Below are 23,840 nucleotides of genomic sequence, written 5' to 3'. Positions count from 1 at the left end.
CGGGCAGCAGCTGGCAGTGCGGAGCACGGGGCAACCTTCGGAGGACGCCCCGTGCTCCGCGCTGGTGTCGGCAAGCCTTGCGCACCCGGGGGATCTCCCCCCGAGAGCGCAAGGCTTGCGGGCGGAAGCAGGCAGCACGGAGCACGGGGCGCCCTTTGGAGGACGCCCCGTGCTCCGCGCTGGTGTTGGCCAGCCTTGCGCACCCGGGGGATCTCCCCCCGAGAGCGCAAGGCTTGCGGGCGGCAGCTGGCAGCGCGGAGCACGGGGCGCCCTTCGGAGGACGCCCCGTGCTCCGCGCTGGTGTCGGCAAGCCTTGCGCACCCGGGGGATCTCCCCCCAGGAGCGCAAGGCTTGCGGGCGGCAGCTGGCAGCACGGGGCGCCCTGAAGCAGAGCGCCCCTCACGCCAGGCAGACATGGGCCAGCCCCACAAGCTCGAGGACAGCAGGGAGGCGCAGCACCGCCATCCCACTGTTCCCCGACCTGGTTTTGGGGGGGGGGGGAAATAAAGGGAAAAAAATTTCCTTTATTTCCCCCCCCCAAAAAAGTAGGTGCGTCCTATTTCATAATAAAGTAATTATAAAATACTTTCTTTGTGTTTATTTGATGCCTATTAAAGAGAGTTATTTTATATATAGTCAATATAGGCACACAGTTAATTTTTTAAACATTTTCTAATGGTGGTGTGCCTCGAGATTTTTTTCATGAAACAAGTGTGCCTTTGCCCAAAAAAGGTTGGGAAACACTGGACTAGATGACCCTCATCTAGTCCAACTCTACAGTTCTATGATTCTATGACTCTAGTCCACAAAACGTTGTACCATAATCATTTTTTTTTGTCTTTAAGGTGCTACAAAGCCAGCTTTGTTATTTTTGGTACAGCAGACTCCCCCCAGAAGTGGTCTGAGCTAAGCAATTAATAACAGAACCTTAGATATTCTATATACTGTAAATCCTAAAAAAGCTAAAGAGACAAAATTACAAAAATGTTCTGAATACCTGCTCCTTAGTTTCCAATTGAAATATACAGAAATATTATCTAACTGACTTCAGGAGTCAAAGATGAACTGAAATATCTGTGTATGTTTAAATGCAGATATGAATAGTCTTGCTGGTAAACATTATATGATTGTTGATTCAAATAATGATCGGTAGCAGAAAATCAATTGTGTCTGAACAAACAGCTCTTTTCTAAAAGAAAAATGTGCCTGACAGGAGCCATGCACTCCTGCAGAACTAGTTTATAAATGAAGCCCTTTTGTAAAGGAAAATTTGGAACTTAGCAACTACTGCAGACCAACAATACCATACCTCTTTAGCAGGTAAAATTCCACATACCTCTCAATGGAGAAATATAGGTTTGTGTAAGTCTGACAGCCTAAGCATCAATATCAATCTGATTTATATATCTATCATAGTATACATCCTTATTACACCACAACCATCCTGTGAGGACCAACAGCTATAACAAATTTATTTATTATATTAATTCAAAGCTTGAAAGTGACTGGAATTTGGGAGTTAACCCATTGAGTACTATTTAATCTCAGGTGAATGGAAAACAATACTTAAATATCTAAGTTTCTGCACACTGCCCAGTAGCTGCATAGATATTCCCCCATTACATTAAAATTATATATAAAAATACTAAGATTATGCTTAGTATCAGGGGAATATTCCACATCAGGGGGAAAGGTGGGGTATAATAATAATGATAATGATAATAGTGCTCATGGACAAAGAACATTTATGCAACTAGTGAAATAACATTTTGGCATAAATTACAAAGGACTTCAGTTAAACCGACAGTAGAAAAGAAGATGCACAAGAAATTTCAAGTAATAATAATACATACATGAATAACATTAACAAGTGACTTGTTGAAAAAGAAAATGGTTAATACTGGTTGATTAACTTCACCAACTGTCCCTGCTTCAAGGATCTAACATTTAGAAACATTTCATCTAACATTTAGAAACATTTCAATCAGATTCCCGGTAAGGTTGCAACCCATCCCTAGAAAAATGTGATTTGTCCTTTTTCTGGACAAATTGGACCCCTTTTTCGTGTATTCCAGCTCATCCTCCTCCTCATCCTCAAAACTGCTCGGGTAGAGAGTGGGTCCAGTGAGAGGAGAGGAGTGAGAGCCTGAGCAGGAGTTTGTGTGGGCAGAGGATGAGTCCAGGAGGAGGAGAGCCAAGAGTGAGAGTGAGAGTTGTCGCAGGACATGGGCAGAGAGTGGGGTCAGGAGGAGGCATTTGAGTTTTTGCATGGGTAGAGATGGGTCACGGATCATGAGAGATGGGGTCTGCTGTGCACAGGCCTGCTATGGTGGAGTCTCAGATTTTGTGTGGACGGGTTGCAGGGCCCTGGTCCAGTGTGGGAGAGAAGGTTTTTGCATGGACAGAGGGGATGGGATGGGTCAGACTCAGAGAGCGAGAGAGGGGTTTGCACGGTCCTGATGGAGAATGGGGGGAAAGAGTTTTTGCATGGGCAGAGGCAGGTGCATCAAAGATGGAGATTCAGAGACTCAGTGTCAGAGAGTGAAGAGGGGTTGCATGGGCCTGGTCTGTCCATTCAGTGGAGAGCAGAGGGACTGGGTACGAGTGTTTTTGCATGGGCAGAGGTGGGTGGGATGGAGAGTGATAGGTTTGTTTTTTTTAATTGAATAAACCACTGTAACCCCTGTGTGCCATTGTAATGGATTGCTTTGAAGTCATTTCTGCACCAGGTAATTTGTAACCCCCAAATTCCCTGCCCCAACATGTCCCATATTTTGTCTGACCTGTCCTTTATTTTGCCTGACCAAAGGTGACAACATTACTTCCTAATTATGTTGCTACTGTCTGCACCATTAGAAATAATGTAGAACAAAAAATAGTTGGTAGGAAAATTGCACTCTAATTCACTGTCAAAAGTTACTAAAGGTGTAGCCTAGTAAATATAATAGGAAGAAATGTTCAGTAAAATCAATGAAACTAACTTCCATTTACACACTTTAATAAAGTAAGAACACTTAAGGCTACCAACTCTGCTAGGGATTAAGTAAAGAGAGAATGGTTTGATTGGGAATTAGCACGCTTCCTAGTAATTTCAGCCACAAAGTAGCTACCCTGAACATTCAAGACCAGAAATGCAAACCAAAGCAACCATCCTTATTATGAACACCAACGGGAGAAAATATCCTGTTTCAATGCATTTCCTGGAAATATTTATGCATTACAAGTCCTGGCATTCTGGGGCCACAGAATATGAGCCCGTTTCTCAACAGGAAACTCCACTGCAGCCAGCATAATGCACTGCTGATAAGTCACTAGGTCGACTTTCACTTGTTTTATTGACAGGAAGTAGCACAGCATAATGGTTTCCAGGAGAAGCACCATCTGTGCCGCCTGTGAATCTTTTCCAACTGGCAAAAGAATATCTATGGAAAATATTCCCATGATGCCAAGTTTCACTTCTTTCCCCACTCACAAAGTCTAAACTCACAAAGTTTCAACAAATGGAGTTTGGGTTAGTAAATGAACTGTTGCTTCTGTAGTGCCAAATTCATTGAGGCAGATTCAGTTCTGAAACAGCCAAGCTGCAATAAATCAACAGTACCGTCATTTCTCACACTGAAACTAATGCGGCCAACAATTTGGGAGATTTGAATTGCCTTGGAACGATGATTTGTGTCAGCACACATCTCAAGTGAACCATGTCAGATCTCACCAGATTTCATGTATACATCTATTTTTAATATAGATTAATGAAACTGAAAGCTGAAAGGAGATTCGGAGAAAAGAAGAAAAATCCTACAATATACAGATTATTTGTTGCTTACAGCATCTCTTTCAGAGATCAATCTGGCTCGTTCTTATCCATTTGTACTTCAGGTTGCTAGGCTGCCTCAGTCACCTGTTATTTTGCTAAAGCAGTTGACCGTTTTGCTTCTGTGAAGTTTTTGCAATAAAGTTAAATTTATGAGGGCAGAACAGTATTGTTACTAAAGTTCTGTGCCACCCCCCAATTTCTGCTAAGTGGTAACAAAATTCCAGGGGGTTCAGGTGCTCACCTGGGGTCGTGTTTCTTTTGGGAGCTCAAGGCAGTATCTTTAAGAAATATGGCTTATTGTACACATATTTACATCTGGATCTACTTTGGAGAGAGTTCAGAGTAGTACATCTCAAGCAGGGCTTGTTCCCCATAGCCATGCAGCATTGGAGTCCAAAACATCCTGCACACCATCTCTGTGTCTCTTTCCTAGCCTGTCAATCTGGTTCTACCCCACAGGGTCTCTACCTGGAGTTTTGGCTTTGCCCTTCTTCCCAAGAACCCTTGGTCCAAGCAACTCCTCCCCATGTGTCTGCTCGCCCCACCCTTATCCAGAACTCTTTTCAAAAGGACCACATTCTTCCTGTTTGATACCACACCTCCTGTAACCTCCCCCTCCTAACTCTGGTATTTCTTCTGCTAAATAACACACAGATGGGAGGGGGACAAACAGCAGCTGCATGGTCAATGTTTCTTTAATGGCCCAGTACTTAGTTCTCCTTGTGTTCTTAATGGCATCGCTATCAGTGATGTCCTGAACAGGAGAACTGGTTCAGCCTGTATTCTTCACTGGTCTGGCATGTTCCTTTCATTACTCCAAACATGATCTATTTATTTATTTCTAACATTCACTAACTCTAGCAGTTATAGGTCGTCGTCCCCCCCAAAAAAACACACACACCCCCGTTACTCCAGATCTGTAACAGTATATTTTCTGAATGGTTTTCTAATCTGAAGAAAGATAAAGGCATTCTTTGCATCGATCTTCCACTACCTTTGTAATAACAAAAAAAATTCCTTCCAGTAGCACCTTAAAGTTGGTCTTTAAGGTGCTACTGGAAGGAATTTTTTTTGTTTTGACTATGGCAGACCAAAACGGCTACCTATCTGTAACTACCTTAGTAATGTATATGACGGATCATAGAAGTAGGCCAACCTCATTAAGGAGCAGTGGAAGATGCACAAAGAGATTAAAGAGATCAACAACCAGGAAAAGGTGATTTCAAATGTTAACAGCAAATTACACCAAATTTACCTGCCAAGATTGGACTAGGAGATAATGAGAACTACTAAAGTGTAATCACACATTTACACAAACATGTAGCTGAGTACAAACACTGGTTAAAAATGAAAATCTGCTTTGGGAGGGAGAACTTTAGAGCACAGAACTGGTGCTTAACTCTTCTCACTTGCCGTTACTCCAATCCATATCCCCTCTAAGTTATTTTTGTTTGTTTGTTTAAAGCATTTCTTACCCGCTCTTCACCACACAACAATTTCAGGCTGGGTTCCATTAACCTCATTAAGTTCTAAGTGTATTGGGTTCCATGCTCCTGGACGCTCCCCAAGGATGAAAAACAAACAAAATTAAAAATGGGAAGAGACGCAGATGGCGCTGTGGGTTAAACGACAGAGCCTAGGGCTTGCCGATCAGAAGGTCGGTGGCTCGAATCCCCGCGACGGGGTGAGCTCCTGTTGCTCGGCCCTGCTCCTGCCAACCTAGCAGTTCGAAAGCATGTCAAAGTGCAAGTAGATAAATAGGTACCGCTCCGGCGGGAAGGTAAATGGCATTTCCATGTGCTGCTCTGGTTCGCCAGAAGCGGCTTAGTCATGCTGGCCACATGACCCGGAAGCTGTACGCCAGCTCCCTCGGCGAGTAAAGCGATATGAGCACCACAACCCCAGAGTCGTCCGCGACTGGACCGAATGGTCAGGGGTCCCTTTACCTTTAACAAAAGGAGGAGGCATAATTTGGCAATTTTTTAAAAAAAAAACAACAACCATGGAATACTACACTGGAAAATAGCTTGTTTGCTTTCACCCACACTGCACAATCTCCATTATATGATACTGATGGTTGCAACCTCCCACCAGTCAAACTGGTCACAGGCGCCACCATGCAATAATAAATGACAGGCTTGGGAAAAAGTTTTGTAGGTTATTCATGCCAACACCCTTGACCAAGCAGGATTTTCTACTGCACTTATTAAAATAAAAAAAAAACTCATCTATTAAATACCTGTGTTATAAGTAATTGTGACTCATCCATCTGCAAGTGAAAGATTATCCTATTGCCCAATCTGCCCTCCCTATTACACGACACAGAACACGTGCTGTACCACAGAGCCCTATAGCAACTGAAATTGACTAGGTTCTGTACAATAAATGCAGGAAAAGAAAATTCACTATTTATGTAAAACAGGGTAGCCAATGTGGTGCCTTCCAGATGTTGCTGGAGTATAGCTCCCATGAGCCCCAGCTAGTAAGGGCAAAGCTAGGGACAATGGGAATTGCAGTCCAACAATTGGAGGGTGCCACATTGGTTGTCTCTGATGTAAAACAATGGGTACAAAGAAAGTGAACTGGAAGGAAACAAGAACACATGACATACTTGAGCACAGCTACAAGTTTGCCATTTAATGTTTTTAATTCTCTAGTGAGTACTACATGTAAAATATATGTTTGTTAAGTGAGGGTTAAATAAAAGTCAAAAGAATCTAAAGATCATGCAGCTAAAAATCCCAAGAGTTCGCTTTTGTTAAACAACTATCCTGAAAATTATCCATGATGTATATTGGAGGTTGAATAGTAAGTCTGCTTAGTATGCTACAGAGCACACACATACACACAAAGCAACAAGCAAATTCTCTCATATCCTTGTGTCATTGCCTAATAAAGAGTGCAGTGTTTGTGCTTGTGTTTTAATGATTATTAGCTTCATTTTTAATGGTAAACCTTTCAGCTGCATTACAGTAAGTGTTTTAATTAGCCCGAACAATTATAAGGCGCTATCAGGCAACCAGTTTCTAACCTTTTTGTCATGCATGTTTCTGCTGAAAACCCTTTCATGCCATTTCTGAAACACCAGCATATCAGTGACTTTTGTGCCATTACTCTTGTCTAACCCTTGGCAAATCCTATCTTTTGCAATCTTAAGATTAGGCTGCTTTGTGGGTGACATGAAAGCACAGCAACAGTTTTGTATGAGCCAGGTTTAACGACATTAGCTGGACATTGGTCAGGCTACGAAGAATCATGAAACTAGTTCCATGACTTTAAACAAACTTTAGATTACTTTTTTCAAACAGCAGAACATACAACACTCAATCTGCTCAGTTTGAAAGTGTCAGTAGTTTCAGAAATGGTTTATGATGTGGCATAAAGGTAAAGGTAAAGGTACCCCTGCCCATACAGGCCAGTCTTGACAGACTCTGGGGTTGTGCGCCCATCTCACTTAAGAGGCCAGGGGCCAGCGCTGTCCGGAGACACTTCCGGGTCACGTGGCCAGCGTGACATCCCTGCTCTGGCGAGCCAGAGCCGCACACGGAAACGCCGTTTACCTTCCCGCTGGTAAGCGGTCCCTATTTATCTATTTATCTACTTGCACCCGGAGGTGCTTTTGAACTGCTAGGTTGGCAGGCGCTGGGACCGAGCAGCGGGAGCGCACCCCGCCGCAGGGATTCGAACCGCCGACCTTTCGATCGGCAAGTCCTAGGCGCTGAGGCTTTAACCCACAGCGCCACCTGCTTGTCAGCTATTCAAAGCCCAAAATTCCATTTTGACTAGTGCAAGATCTAATCAAGCGGGTGTACATCAAGCGAGGGACTACTGTTAATTCCACTGCAGACTGAAACAGCCAGTGACGTCAGCAAGGAAAAAGGGCAACTTCATCAACTGTCCTCAAATCAGTTGTCTGTGAGAAGATCTGTAAGTCTGGAACAATCTTGACTTCCTGACCTAGACACTGCTGCTGCCTCTCAGATTTGGTGTGGGGCAAGGGGATAATAGCTCTTTCTACCAGGGTTTGCTCTTTGCCCCATTACCAAGGCCAAGACATCCTGAATCTGAGTAAACATCTGGCATATGGTGAGGGAGTCTGCTTCTTTGTTCTAGGGTGGAGGATCTACATGTGGAAGCCTGCCCATGCTGAGACTGTAAACAACCTCATTGAAACATTTTTTAATGCCACCTTGTACCATGTAAACCACTTTGAGAACTTTTTTAAAAAAATAGAAAAGTGCTATATAAATATTCTAAACAAATAAACAGAGACCCTTAAGGGAGTCAGTGCAACTCTTTCATTCCTAGTAATTCTCTGTATATACACTTGGATATACAGTACTCTTGATAATATAAAAAAATTACTAAAATAAGAAATTGAGATGAGCCCTGGTGGATCTGACCAAAGCCATATCATATATTGCTGAGCATTTTGCCCTCACAATGGCCAACTAGTTGATTCTGATAAGCCTATAAGCATGTTATGAACAACATACAAAAATGCATTATATTATCCTTGTAAATTGCACACAAAAGGGTTATATAAGGAGAAATGCACAGTAAAATGCTGATGAATTTTCATAATGATTCTGCACCTTCCCCCTGTTAAACTGCAAACTGATTTTGAAATGGGGGGCGGGGAGGGGGTGGAGAGAGAGACAGAGAGACGGAGTAAAACCATCATAGAAAGATTTGCCCTGTTTATAATTCCCAGCACCTTTTATCCAGAGGCACCTACTGCGTCCAACAGAAGAGTTAATATAGCCATCTTGGCTAGTAGCTATTAGTTGTTGTCATTGTCATCATCATTATTTATACCTCAGCCAATTTGGGCGGCTTATAGCATATCTAAAAACTTTTAGAATTGTTCATTGTCAAGATCTATATACACAATGCTAAGATATGTTTTAATTATAAAAAAAATCAGTGGAATTAAGCCCTGCTGCCCAGAATATCTTAACCTCAAAAAAATCAAAAGAGAAAACTGATTTTCCCAATAACAGTTTCCCGTAAGACATTTCATACCTTCAATGGAATCTGCCAGCTAAGGGCAAAACTGCTTTCTACTGAGAATGCAGTAAACTAACCCAGCGGAATTGGAAAAAGGCAGGCAGCTAGTGGGGGGGGGGGGGAGGGAGAGAGAGAGAGAGAGATAGAGCAACTGTAACTGAACACCAAACTGGAGTCTTCCAGGAACATCTCCCTTTCTACCAATCAATCAGAAGCAGCCAACACTCAGCAGAGTGTAATGTCAGGAAACACTCCCCTCTGAGATCAGCCTCCTGTTTCTTGAAACTGGCTGTAAACAGAGAAAGGGAGGAGCTAGCCTTGGCTTGCCAAGAGAAGCAGAAACTTTGTGAGTAATTTACTAGAGGAAAAACAAGTGCAGCACACATGCAGAAAAACTACCAAGCTGTGTAAGGCTCCTGGTGATCGCAGAAGATCACTATGTGTTCCAAGAGGGAAAATGCAACACCCTTCGGCATGCTTTCTTCTCCTGAGATGTTATTTATCAGCCATATCTGGACTCCGAAGTACAAAGGAAAATGCTACATGAATTGAAGGTAGGAGTTTAAGAGGTTTCGTAGCAGCAGGGAAAGGGAGTTTGAGGTAAGGCAGTGGGCATGACAGCTGTAAGAATTGAGAATCAAAACAGAGTGAATGCTATGCAAAAAGTTTTAGTAGTACAATATTTTAAAGAAGCAAAAATTTATTTAAAACTTAATACAGTATAAGCCTTTGGAGAAACACACACGTTCACACAAAGGTTTTTATTGTACTAAGCAACACATGGTACTTTACCTTACCAGGAATAACTGCTCTCTAGGTACTATAAAATTGCATTTTTTATCTGAAAAATAAACAAAATCGAATCAAATGACATGTTATCTAGCAAAATACAATTTTTTTCAGACTGAAACCCCGATTTCATTGGGATAGGGGTAGGGATGTCTCACTACCACCTAGATAAATTTTTATTGTGGGCTTTCAAATGATGTACTTTTTTTATTACTCAAATGATGTAACAGAAAGAATAACCATGATAATTTCACCAAAAATCAGTTACTATCATGGCTATTACCCATGGTGGCTATGCTCTACCTCCACGGTATCCCAGTTGCTGGGGATCGTAAGTGGGAAGAGCACTGCTGCACTCAGGTCCTGCTTCCAGGCTTCTCATAAGTATCTGACTGGTCACTGTGAGAACAGGAAGGTGGACGAGATGGGTCTTTGGCCTCATCTAGAAGTGTTCGTCTTATGTTCTTCAAAAAAATCCCCAGTTAATCTTGGGGATTATGGAGGGTTTATCTTGGCATTATATAGGAAACACTGGGACCACTTTCACTGCATAAGAAATATGATGAGAGATAATATTGTTTAAATAATGGCTGTGTGGGACTAAGTCTAAAGGTATGAATTGATAACCTGCCCGTCTTGGAAAAGACAAAAGAGAGGTAGTGAAGATTGCAGGTTTACACGTAAGTCTATGGTACTGATGCAATCCACCAGTGACTGCTGCCTAATCACTTTATTTCCTTAGAACTAACTTCTTCCACTGAATTGAGAGGAAGTTGCATAGTAGCAGTGTTTGGTAAATTGGATCAAAGAAAGTCATATTCAAATTTCCTGGGTTTCTGCTTGGTCTCAGTTGTGGCGGGTCCACAACTCAGGGGTATGGCATATGCTTTGCAACCTGAAGGTTGCAGGGTTTAATTCCTGACATCTTTAGTTTAAAAAAAGGAGACTGAGAACTGACATGGTATTGCTGTCTCTGCCTGAAACCTTGTTGAGCTAGATGGAGCAATATCCTGACTCAGTGAAATCAGTTTCATGTACACATGATGTTAAAATATTGAATATTATCTTAATATTTTTTCAGTTGAATTATGTGCAGTGCTTTAGATTTTCAAGATAAACATATGTTATTTAAGTGTCATAAGGTATGCTATGCTAATCCTTCAGTTTAATAAAATAGGAAATCATTATATGCAGAAATAACACACCTTTAAATTAAGCTATGATCAAAGCAATTGCAAAAGCATTTGCTTGCTGCTCCAGAAGGGAAAACTGTCTTATGAGAGGGAGGTCAGTTCTTATAAATTATCCAGCCACTTCTGTGCCTGATAAAACTTTTGGAGCTCTCTTGATTCCTGAGATAGATTAGGGGTGCATAATTGAAAACACAAACAAAACACATGTGCTTAAAAACAACAGCAGTGGAACTAAGTTGATTTGGGGCCAGGTTCTCCAGCTGCACACCCACGCAATTCCTTTTCACACCTCAGCCAAGCTATTCCTGTGTAGCTAAGAGGCAACCATGTCAATCAGTATTACAAACTTTTCCAAAGAATTCTGGACACAGTAACCCTCACAAAGTTACAATTCCCAGCAACCCTTAACAAACTACACTGCCTAGAATTCTTTGATGGGGAAATGTGCTCTGAATGCACTTTAAGGGTATAGCCTGATTTTGCTTTTTTGAAATAAAGAAAGAAAGAAAGAGCGGGAAGAGGGAGGGAGGGGGAGAGGAGGTGCCATGACCATGAATTAAGAATCCCCTTATTTATTTGTTTAATATATTTTATACTACATTTCTCTCCCAAGTTGGGATTCAAGGTGGCTTACACTGTTAAAAATTATAAAATACAAAGCATTCCACCCCCAGCAATTCTTCCGGGAATGAAGTCGGTATCTCCAAACCAGAAGATGAAGGGAAAATAGTGCCAGCCACAGATGCACTTCCACAAGATGAGTCTGTAGTTAGTGCCCTTCCAAATGTGGAGCTGGAACTGTCCTCAAAGTTGTGGCACTGCTGTCCTTAGAGGACTCTGTTGCAGAAGCCCCAGTGAGACTAGAGGCTTTTCTGTTCTGCTGGCAGCAGCACTCTATTAGAGTAGGTTGTGCACCTTTTAACTGAAGAAGCATCTTCCTGTGGAGATGTGGCTAAGAACTGGGATACAGCTACTGCCACTATATAGGTCTCAACCTCAGTTTGCTTGTTGGTAAATTCATATCAGAGTTCTTTGGATGCACAGATTAAATGTTATATCCCTGGCCCAAGGAGTTTAAGATTTATGCTTTGACAGCAGGGGAAAGAGGCAAGGATCACAGGGGCAAAATATGTACAAGTACTGTTATACTGCTTAGATTTCCTTTCAACTGGGCATGAGAACTTGTATGGTTAAGCCAAAGGCTTCATAGAAGAGGAGAGTTTTGAGGCAGCGTTTAAAAGAAGGGAGAAAGGTAATGCCATTTAGGTCTCATCGAATGTCATTCCAAACACATAGAGAAGAAAAACAGAATGACCAGATCAGTTAAAAGGAGCAAGAGCACAATATAGGAGGGGTTCAACATAAAAACAAGGCTAGCTGTGGTTCCAAGAGAAAAACACCTTAAATTGAGGAAGGAAATGTTTAGGTTAAACAGCAGCAATTATTATCCAGTCAGTATCACAGCCATGCTAAGCAGAAAATAGCTGTCATGAAGCATGCCATCCTAGTTACAGATAGGTAGCCGTGTTGGTCTGCCATAGTCAAAACAAAAAAAATTCCTTCCAGTAGCACCTTAAAGACCAACTAAGTCAGTTCTTGGTATGAGCTTTCGTGTGCATGCACACTTCTTCAGATACTCTTCTTCAGATACTCGTATCTGAAGAAGCTGTGCATGCACACGAAAGCTCATACCAAGAACTGACTTAGTTGGTCTTTAAGGTGCTACTGGAAGGAATTTTTTTTGTCATGCCATCCTAGACAGGCACAAGGAAATTGATGACTTTATATTCCAGCCTTGGTGACTTTATATTCCAGTCTTCAAATTATAAAATTATACAGTGGTACGGGTGGCGCTGTGGGTAAATCCTCAGCACCTAGGGCTTGTTGATCGCATGGTTGGCGGTTCGAATCCCTGCGACGGGGTAAGCTCCCATCTACGGTCCCTGCTCCTGCCCACCTAGCAGTTTGAAAGCACCCCTAAAGTGCAAGCAGATAAATAGGTACCGCTTTCTAGCGGGAAGGTAAACGGCGTTTCCGTGTGCTGCGCTGGTGCAGGCTCGCCAGAGCAGCTTCGTCACGCTGGCCATGTGACCCGGAAGTGTCTCCGGACAGCGCTGGCCCCTGGCCTCTAGAGTGAGATGGGCGCACAACCCTAGAGTCTGTCAAGACTGGCCCGTATGGGCAGGGGTACCTTTACCTTTACCTTTTTTTCCTCGGGTTAAGTACTTAATTCGTTCCGGAGGTCTGTTCTTAACCTGAAACTGTTCTTAACCTGAAGCACCACTTTAGCTAATGGGGCCTTAAGTACTTAATTCGTTCCGGAGGTCTGTTCTTAACCTGAAACTGTTCTTAACCTGAAGCACCACTTTAGCTAATGGGGCCTCCTGCTGCCTCCGTGCCACCGGAGCACAATTTCTGTTCTCATCCTGAAGCAAAGTTCTTAACCCGGGGTACTATTTCTGGGTTAGCGGAGTCTGTACCCTGAAGTGTATGTAACCTGAAGCGAAGTAACCCGAGGTACCACTGTACTCTAAATGATATTTTAAACTTCAATAATGTGTAGGGCTTTTTTTCATCCAGAACTCAGTTGCAGCACCTCTCAGGTAGGCACCATTGCGATTATAACAGAACCAGTGAGATGTTCATGGTGAGTTCCGTACCTCTTTTCTAGAAAAATAGCACTATATCTACATGAAAGAAAATGATGAATTGTTTTCATTTTTTTTTTAAATGATATATACTGTCTTTTCCCCCGTTTAGGAAAGCTGGTGACCAGCCGAGAAGACATACACGTTAAGGTCACTATGTGGAACTGCGAATCTTTCAATGGTACCAAAAGCATAGAGGACCAGCATCTTTGCCATGATTTCCATCTTGTACTTTCCATTTTTTCATTGCTCTACCTCATCATCTGTTTCCCCATTGGCCTGTGTTATAATGCCCTACTGGTGCTAGTCAACCTATACAACAAAGCAACTATGACCATGCCAGATGTTTACTTTGTCAATATTGCAATTGCTGGCCTCATCATCAATGCTATTGCACCAATGTACCTCCTAGGACCTGCCAGTACAAAATGGGCCATCTGGAGTTTCAACAATGAAGTCTACATTACCTTGCTTATCTTGTTCAATGTATCGTCTCTGGTTATCATGTATTCTACCACACTGCTCAGCCTGGACTACTACATTGAACGTGCTTTGCCAAGAACTTACATGTCTAGTGTATACAACACAAAACATGTATGTGGATTTATTTGGGGAGGAGCTATGCTTACCAGCTTTTCATCGCTTCTGTTTTATGTCTGCAACCATGTCTCCACTAAAATAATAGAATGTTCCAAAATGCAGAACAAAGAAGCAGCAGATGCCATCATGGTTTTTATTGGATACGTCGTACCAGCCATTGCTGTGCTGTATGCGCTTGTGTTAATTCTGCGAATACGCAAAGAGGCAACACCGCTGGACCAAGACACTGGAAGACTAGATCCATCAGTACACAGGCTTTTGATTGCTACTGTTTGTACACAGTTCACATTATGGACACCTTATTATGTAACTCTTCTAGTAAACACATTAACTAGTATGCAAGGAAAAGTCACGGATGAAAATTACACTAGAGTATTACATTTTACCAAGGGACTGTCAAAATTCTTGGCTTTTTCAAGCAGTTTTGTCATGCCTCTACTTTACCGATACATCAACAAAAACTTTCCAATCAAATTGCGAAGGCTGCTCAAAAAACTGCACTGTGGAAATCAAGGGTGCTCTCATGAACGCACGGTTGTTCAGCAAGTTATAACGTAGGTATGAATGAATGAATGCCAGTGGGCCAGAACCTAGTTTGGAAAGCTTATTCTCTTATTCTCCAAGTTTCTCTTTTGTGCAGGTCACCTAGCAAGGATGACAGGAAAGGGGGTTTAACACTGTAAATCAGGAGCTCTCAGTTTTAAACTATACAGGTAATGAAGATGGTTAGAAAATTGTTCAGATTCCATCTGCAGGTTACCCTTTGATTTCTGAGATTTCAATGCACTGATTCAGTTACACTATATGAGCTTTGTTCTGAGAATTCTGCCAGGAGAAAATCACTAGAGGGCCAAAAAGCTTTGACTGAACACCTAGCACTTTGTAATCTTCTAGAGCTAAACAAATATGGTATTTTTTATGTTCCATATAAAATAACATGATTTTTAATTCTACAAAGTGGTTTTATTTCAAGATGAGGAGAGTACCTTTTCATTGAGATACTCTCCACTAATGATCATACTGGTCCAACTGTGTAGCACTCTAAACAATGAAGTATCAAGGATAAAATTACTTTAGTATTTAATTATATTTTCTTGCTTATTTTGCAAAATTGTATTGTAAAAGGAGGGTCTATTTGCAATTCTAAAACAGATTATTTGCAAATTAATATTTGTTTTAATGTATCTTTAATTATTCATGTTTTCCTACATTTAGCAATGCATCAAAAGAAGCATTTATATGTTTTTTCTTACTTTGTATCACAAAAACATTTCAATCAGTCAGAAGTAGCCACTTTTAGAAAAAGTAAGAAAAACAAAAATATTGCTTTACCTAATAAAATGAAGGACAAATTTAATATGAAAAAATTAAAAAGCACATGGGTTAAACAGTGTGTATCTAATTGTTATGGTCCCCAAATATTCATGTGAATTAACTACATTATTTTAGGGGCTAAATAATTGTGGTTTTAAAAGTATTACTTCTGTAATGGAAAGGAGTAACTTTAAAGGTTTACAAGTGTTTGTTATCGTTTCGTTATTAAATGAAAGACAGAAGAGAGGGAACTCTAATTCACTTGTGCCACAGAACAGCAACTTGTGTGGATATGCAGCCTATGAAATGCATCAGGAGCAGGATTCTGATCATTCTAGCCCAGGGGTCTGCAACCCGCGGCTCCGGAGCCGCATGTGGCTCTTTTACACCTTTGCCGCGGCTCCGGGGCAGATACTAGTGAGGGGAGGAGGCGCATTGTGCGCCCCGACACTCCCCACTGTGGCGGGCGCTGTACTGGCTGTGACGTCGCATAGGGGCGGTGCGTGCGTTAGTCACGCACCGTCCCGCCGTCACCTTCCCGCTACATTGTAAGGGGCATGTATGCTGGTCACTGTTTTGAAGGGGAGTGAAGAACACACACACACGAAAAGGTAACTTGTTAATTTAATGTTTATTTCTATGAGGAGGAGTAATTCTGAGGGGTCAAACAAAGAAATAATAAAAAGTGACAAAAAAGTTATTTTTATAATGACGAATTTTGCGGCTCCCAGTTTTTTTTCCTTCGGAAACGGGTCCAAGTGGCTCTTTTTGTCTTAAAGGTTGCAGACCCCTGTTCTAGCCCTAGTTTTTTAGCTGATTTGGCCCACTTCCTCCTTAGATGGTGCTGCTTTTCTTCCATTCTTGTCACATATTGCAAGTCAGTGAAAAGAGCAGGCAAAGGTTAGGCTCTGAAGGGCCACGTAAGAAATCCTGTGCACACATGCACTGCTGCTCAGGGCCACCCATGAGGTGAGGTGGCAGTCTCAGGCAGTGGGTTTTATTTTACCTCAAGCGTCAATACATCCCAGGCCGCCCCTTCTATAGTTCCAGTTGTCTCCAGACATAGCATCTGAGAAGGTCAAAGACCATCCAGAACACCATTCAGTGCAGTATGGGGCATTGCAGGTGGAAGGATGAAACTGGAAATCTTAGTGGGTTTGTAGAAGCACCTCAGATATATGCAAATGGCTGCTCATTTTTGCCTAAGAAAAAAACTTGTTTTGCTTCATGAACACACAGAGTGCACTATACATGGAGAAATCAGGCTGTAGAGATGGATAATGATGCACATAAATATTTTTGCTCGTATCCACACTTTAATACAGCTACATTCTGTTCTTCACAGCCTGATTCTGATTCTATTAGTAAGACATATTTTTTTAATGAAACATCCTAAGTTACTTTTAAAATATAGTTACATTCATTTATTGAATGCATATTTCCGTTACGTGTATTTTCTTCAAACTCTCTTTAATATAACTTCACTCTGTTGCAGTTTGTCCACATAAAGGACTATCCAGCAGGATCACATAAATGTAAGTTAATGGCACACTACGTTTTCACACTATTTATACCATCACAGTATATTCCCCCCAATGCTCTCCAAATCCCCTTGACAGAGTGCATGATTCTGAATTTTTCACATGTTTAGCCTCATAAGTGACTTGTCCTTCAGTATTTCATATTCAGAGTCTTAATTTCACTGCAGGTCCAAGGTCCAAGTATGTTTAACACCAAAATATTATTATCAGTACCAGAGATGCAAGGTTTCCCCTGGTATCTTCTCCACTAATACAAAACTCTATTTACTTCCTACTGCAGCTCCAGTTAAACCCCATAGGTTCAGTAATTGAAAGCATACCAATTCTACATCAGAATTGGACATTTAGCCCCATTTGGTCCTGATATGCACTAATAAGATAGTTTTGGCAAGAACTTAACATAGCATCTTATTTCCACTGCATAAATGAGTGAGCAAGACATCTGGGGTGATTGCTCTCTTCTCTTGCTGCCACACAACATCATTTGTCAAGGTAGTACTGGAAGGGATCTCTAAGACAGTGGTTCTTGGAACTGAGTGGACTAAAATACAGGATATTTCACAATTCTTAGTTTAGGTCTGTAGACTCGACTATCAAAAAATCAGATTCACTTAGGTTAAATTCAGCTTTTTTGTGCTACACAAGTTGTAAAAAGAGCTAAACAAAACAAAGCTGAAATTGCATGACTTAAGGACCTGATGTTCTGATTTACAGTATCTACTTGGTGTTTCAGTTCTGCGTAGGCATTATAAAATCACAATGGCCTTTTATTATTTTAAGCACTGAAACTGCCCAGAAGGCTATAACCCTTATATTGTCAAATCTGTTCCTATCAAAGTAGAGACTCCTTCTCAGTAGAGAAATATTTAACCAAATACATCTGGTCTATTAATATTGCCAGGTGTGTTCTAAAAACGAATCTAAGCATAGTGAACTGGTACTGGAATAATCTCCTTTGTAAATTCCACAAACATTCTTAAATTGCAGAAGACAGAATATCAGTAATTTCTTTTGCCACTCACAAAATTCTCTGCTTCAGAAAATGTAAATTTATCCACAAAACGAGGCGTGTGTACAGTGGTACCTTGGTTCTCAAACTTCATCCGTTCCAGAAGTCTGTTTCAAAACCAAGGTGCGCTTTCCTATAGAAAGTCCTGCAAAACAGATTAAACCGTCCCAGACTTTTAAAAACAACCCCTAAAACATCAATTTAACATGAATTTTACTATCTAATGAGACCATTGATCCATAAAATGAAAGCAATAATCAATTTACTGTACTAAAAAATAAATAAGACAGTATTGTATATGATAAAAATTAAAATTAATTTTTTTTCTTACCTGCACTGATAATAGTCATTGTTTGGATGGGGGGCTTTTATCCATTTCCGTAGTTTCACTATCAATCAATGAGTAGCTGAACTGGGTTCCACACAGTCATAAAAACAAATTAACTGAAAAAGCCTCAAAAACAAAAACGCAAAACAGCAAAAACAAAAGCGCCAAACTTAATCTGTTCTGGAAGTCTATATGACTTCCAAATGTTTGAAAACCAAGGTGCAGCTTCTGATTGGTGCAGGCACCCTGGAAACAATAGCCGACAACCGCATCAGACGTTTGGCTTCTGAAAAACGTTCAAAAACCGAACACTTACTGCCGGATTTCTGGCGTTTGGGAACCAAGGCGTTTGAGAACCAAGGTACCACTGTAATGCATTAGGAAGTTTTGTTTACTTTTTCTTTTTCTTTTTGTTGGTCTGCTCTGTAACACTTAAAACATCACAATGGATTTGAAATAATGCTTTTTCAGAAGTTAGTTTCATGAGCTTTATTCAACAATATGTCTGGGACTTTCATTTCAGCTCTTTGGATATTTCGTTTTAGATATAAGCTTGAACCCCAGCATCAGTCCCTGTGATTGGCAGACACCATGAAGCCCCTGGATTGATCAGGCCCAATATAAGTATCAAGGGCCTGACTATCTGCCTTTGCGTAGTCAACAGAATCTCCTGCCTCCTGCACTTCAGGCATGCTTTTTACTTGGAAGTAAGCTCAAATTCAATTGAGTTACGATACAGTGCAATGTTCTAGAAAAGCAACAGTACTTTGAAAATCGAAAAGGGCAGCATGTTAGATATATGGAAAGGTTACTTTTTATGCAATCAACTCTGTAAGTCATTAATATGAAGATTGTTCTACATTTTGAGCCACTTTTTCATTTGTGGTTATTTCCCAGTTCTGTGTTTTCTCTCTTAAACTGGTTAAAGATTGTGTGTGTGTGTGTGTGTGTGTGTGTGTGTGTGTGTGTAACACGTGTAAATCACCTGATCTTTTAGCTGCTTTCCAGATAATGTTCCACAAAACCACCCTGTGCTATTTTTACCTCTACAATGCCGAACAGGAATTGCAAACACACTTCCATAAACTTTGCATCACATGTGATTTTCAGATAAGCTTTCACATAAATAACTAAGAAGACAACAGGTCTGCCACCTTTATGCCAATAAAAAGCTATGAGTTTAAGGGGAAATATAAAGCAGTGAAGATAAAGAATTTTAAAGAATTAAAATTGAATTATGTTCTTTCTTAAAGCATATTAACTTTCTACTTATAAAATGTGGGGCCTTTCCATTTCAATGCCTGAAGGTTTCCAGTTACTTTGTATATATGAGCCAAGCTGACATTACAATGAATATTACTGTATATATGCAGAGAGAAGCAATCTACTGATGTAAAAAGAACATTTTAAAGAATTTATTAAATTATTTCCTAAGATACAAATTTATCATCATTTAAAAATAAACTTCTCTAGATCATTAAAGAGTACTGTATATGATTTATATGTGTTCTGAAAGTCAGCACAACAGTGCCATTATTAACAGTATTACTTTTCTCAGAGTAAAGATTAGTATTTTTGAAAATGGTTTATGATTTGTAGATCTCCTCTAAATGGGGAGAGATTTATGTCAAATCAATAAACTAATAAAAATCCATCCCCGCCTCAACTTGTGTCATCTTTTCCCAAAGTTTTTATATCTTCAGTTGGTAAAGCAGCAGACACTTAATCTCAAGGTCATGGGTTCGAGCCCCAGACTGGGCAAAAAGGTTCCTGCATTGCAGTGGATTGGCCCTGATGACCCTCATGATCCCTTCCAATTCTACAATTCTCTGTTTCAATTCTTCATCTATCTTATATCATCTTCATCTGTCCCAACTGCAACAAAACATGTCTCTCCTGTATCAGTCTGTACAACAGCTTGACTTCACCCTCAAAGAAGCACTCCTCCATTGTATCCTGAGACATACCTGGATTTAAATTCTTACACCAAACCAGTCACTCTACAATATACTGAAGGTAGACAAGAGGAGAGGTATTTTCACTAGATTAAGTTTGCAGTCATTCAACTTCTAATAAAAGCTAGGACTGTATAATTACTGTAATGTGCTTTATAAGGGGCTATCTTTTAAAAATGTCAAGAAGCTTCAGCTGCTGAAGAACCCAGCAATCAGATTGTTAACTCATCATCACCACATCATCCCAATCAGGCCTGGCACCAAAACACAATACCCTCAAGGTAATGCCAACGACACAAGGGGCTTGGAGGACCCATAACAGCTGCTACTGTTATTCCTTTATTTACTGATTTATTTAAAGGGGTCCAAAGTTAAGAGAAGGAAAACTGTGCTAATTTCTCCTAAAATACCTATGGGCCCCAACAATAAAACATTAACTACCAACATTCTTGCATAAAAGTCTTCCTGTTACACAGTATTAGAAATTATTTTGGGCAAGTAAATATATGAGCACTTCGTCTTCAACATTTTGTTCATCATTCTAAAATAAAGTATTTCATAATCCCCCAAATAACAATAATTCGGTTTTTCAATTTTTTGAAGGGGAAACAAACAAACAAACAAAAAGGCTTCGGGAAAAGGAGGTGTCCCCCTTTTCTGGGCTCTCGCATCTCTTAACTTAACATGCCTCCTCTTCTTATGCCCAGCTTTTTATGGCTATTTGAGGGGGATTTCTTCTTCTTGTGGGGGTACAAGGGCCTGCTGTTTGTGAGGACTCTTACCGCTTTCACTTCCCTGACCACCAGCCGCACTTGAGAAACTTGAAGAATTCCTCCCCACCCTGCTCCCATAGTAGAAAGTGCTAAGTGGCCTGCTTTTAGGCTCTACCAAAAATGAGTGCTGGAAATGGGAAGATTGTTTGCACTCTTCCCAGTGGCTCTGCTTGGAGGGCACTGTAGCGTTTCTGCTGGTCATCATGTGGTGAGAAGGTCCTGGCTGACCCAAAGGCAGGTGTGGGAAGGGATTGGATAGCAAGTTACAGCCTCCTTTACTCAGTACCAAGCATTACTCCCCCTCTGCATATGAGTGGGAGGAAAATACAATCCACTGTGACTACTGTGGGCTGTCTCTAAGCACAGATGGCCTCTCCTTGTATGGAGACCACTAAAAAAGACCATGGCTCCCTCGCTGCGTTGCTGGTTCTGCAGCCTTCTTGTTCGCCATGCGCTGGGTGCTCTGCCCTATCCTAGGAAATGGGGGAGAGGAAGGGGAGGGAGGAAAGGCTGAAGATCAATAGAGTGAATAAAAGATCCATGAAGGAGAAAGAGAGATCAGAAAGAGGGAAAGCAGCCGTGGACCCAACCACTCACAGTTTAAGGCAGGGACCAGTTTGGAGGGTGTGAAATGGTTCCTCTCCAAGACAAGGTGGTCAAAACTTTGTGCACTGCTTGCTAAAGTCAGAGGGAGGAGTCACCCCAAATAGCTGAATGCCGTCCCAGAATCACTGCGGAACCGCAGTTCTACAAGTTGGAATGTGTTGGAAGAATGGAAGTGGGGTTATTCACTCTTCTCCCCTTGCACAAAAAGGACAAGAAGGGAGCATGTGAGACCAAGTATCACTGCCGCCTGTTCATGATAATATAAATATAATATAAACCATGGTTGCCTGAACCAAGTAAGTGACATAAGCACACACAGGATCTCCCCACTCATTTCAGGCTGCAGCCTCAGGTGCCATGGAGGGAAATAACCTCACAAACAATACTTCTTTTCCTTGCTGATGGCTGCAATCACAATTTTCATGTCTTGGTGCTCATGTCAAGGATACTGACAAGCTGTTCAGGGAACTGGGTATGTTTAGTATAGTAAAGAGGAGACTGGGAGGAGATATGATAGCCATCTTCAAATATTTAAGGGCTGTCACATGGAGGATGGAGCAATCCTGCTTTCTCCTGCTTCACAGGCTAGGACTCGAACCAGTGGTTTCAAGTTATGAGAAAGCTTTCTGACAGTAAAAGCTATTTGATAGTGGGACAGACTCCTAGAAGAGGCAGTGGACGCTCTTCCCTTGGAGGTTTTTAAGCAGAGGTTGGATGGCCATCTGTCATGTATGAGATTCCTGCATTGCAGGAGGTTGGAGCTGATGACCCTCGAGGTCCCTTCTATCTCTACAATTGAGTCTATGAGCAGCTCACCCTTAGAAATACCAGGCTATTGTTGTTCCTTCAGAAACGCCACCCTGTGGTTAACTCTAGAATGCAATACAACATTCTCTCATCAATTACATTCATTCTGGAATGAATAATGAACACTCTGAGGAGCACTAATTTAAGGGAGAAACTATATATACACCTATATACACTGCTTAAGTTTAAGATCGTGCCATTCTACTTGAGATTTACTATTTTTAATACCCTTCTTGCCAGCTGACAAACTTGTTTCCTCTGTGTATTTTATTTTTTGTTACATTTTTAAATTTTTTTAAAAAATTGTTTTTGAGGTTTTCAGTTAAGTAGTAACAAAACAGATAACGTAAGCAAACAATAACATAAACATGCACAGAAACTGAAACATAAATTAACATACAGTACAGACTTATTTTGCAAGTGATAACAGAATATTTTGTACACTGTATACATATATTTTTATGTGAGCTTGCTGTATAGAAATTAATGAAACAGTAGTCCTGCTGTAAATAATAATTTAAATAGTAAGAAAATAATAATGCCTATTAATACTGTAGTAGATCTACATTTCTGCTCCAGTCCTGCAGCGCCACAGACCACTTCCCTGTTGGTGCCTCAGGTTGGTTATCTATAATTTAGCTAAATAAATGGCATCCATATACAGTGGTACCTCGGGTTAAAAACTTAATTCGTTCTGGAGGTCTGTTCTTAACCTGAAACTGTTCTTAACCTGAAGCACCACTTTAGCTAATGGGGCCTCCCGCTGCAGCACTGTTCTCATCCTGAAGCGAAGTTCTTAACCTGAGGTACTATTTCTGGGTTAGCAGAGTCTGTAATCTGAAGCGTCTGTAACCCGAGGTACCACTGTACTCTACATATGCAGCAGGAACACATATAATGACTTGCATAAGTCTTATCAGTTACAATTAGGCCCAAGGGTTCAACCAAGTTATACCATAGTTGTGCCTTTAGCAGACGCCACACCCTGTCCCCTTTACTCAAGAGGTCTTAAGTTCACATTATGCTCCTAATCCTTGCTGAAACCTCAGAGGAAATCGAGGTACAGAACCCACTAAACAAGTCTGTTCCACACTACACTGCCTGCTTCAAAGACACCTTTAATTACAATAGCAGAAACCATTCTGCTGGGCCATTATTTTTGATATAAGCACATTAACACAGGCTTTAACAACAAAATGCAGAGCTATCTATTGAGCCATAGTACCAGCCTTCCTTACTTGGGAGCACCTAGGTTACCACTTTAACACTGCTAAGCTTGAGGTCTAGCACAGGCATAGGCAACCTTGGCCCTCCAGATGTTCTGGGACTACAATTCCCATCATCCCTGACCACTGGTCCTGTTAGCTAGGGATCATGGGGGTTGTAGTCCCAAAACATCTGGAGGGCCAAGGTTGCCTATGCCTGGTCTAGCACTTCCCTACTTGACCTTATC

At 41.2% G+C, this 23,840-nt stretch overlaps 2 protein-coding genes across 7 annotated transcripts in view; one reads left to right on the top strand and one right to left on the bottom strand.

The window, feature by feature from the left end:
- Positions 1–23,840, bottom strand: part of CHLSN (cholesin) — a 141,649-nt gene that overhangs the window by 74,423 nt on the left and 43,386 nt on the right. The window lies entirely within an intron of this gene.
- GPR146 (G protein-coupled receptor 146) overlaps positions 1–23,840 on the top strand; it is a 65,982-nt gene that overhangs the window by 30,010 nt on the left and 12,132 nt on the right. The window contains exons 1-2 of one of the 4 annotated variants that reach the window (XM_081889334.1): positions 9,001–9,424; positions 13,567–15,011. The exons of 1 other annotated variant lie outside the window; for it this stretch is intronic. In XM_081889334.1, coding sequence (XP_081745460.1) covers positions 13,611–14,612 — 1,002 coding nt within the window. In that variant the 5' untranslated portion in view covers positions 9,001–9,424; positions 13,567–13,610 and the 3' untranslated portion in view covers positions 14,613–15,011. Of the gene's footprint in view, positions 1–9,000; positions 9,425–13,566; positions 15,012–23,840 lie in introns of those variants that run through there. 2 more of the 4 variants (XM_081889333.1, XM_081889332.1) reach the window with 2 other exon arrangements.

The sequence above is a fragment of the Podarcis melisellensis genome, assembly GCF_964234715.1.
Source record: "Podarcis melisellensis genome assembly, chromosome: 14".
Lineage (NCBI taxonomy): Eukaryota > Metazoa > Chordata > Lepidosauria > Squamata > Lacertidae > Podarcis > Podarcis melisellensis.
The sequence above is the reverse complement of the archived record's forward strand: the minus strand, read 5'-3'. Positions and strand labels throughout refer to the sequence as shown.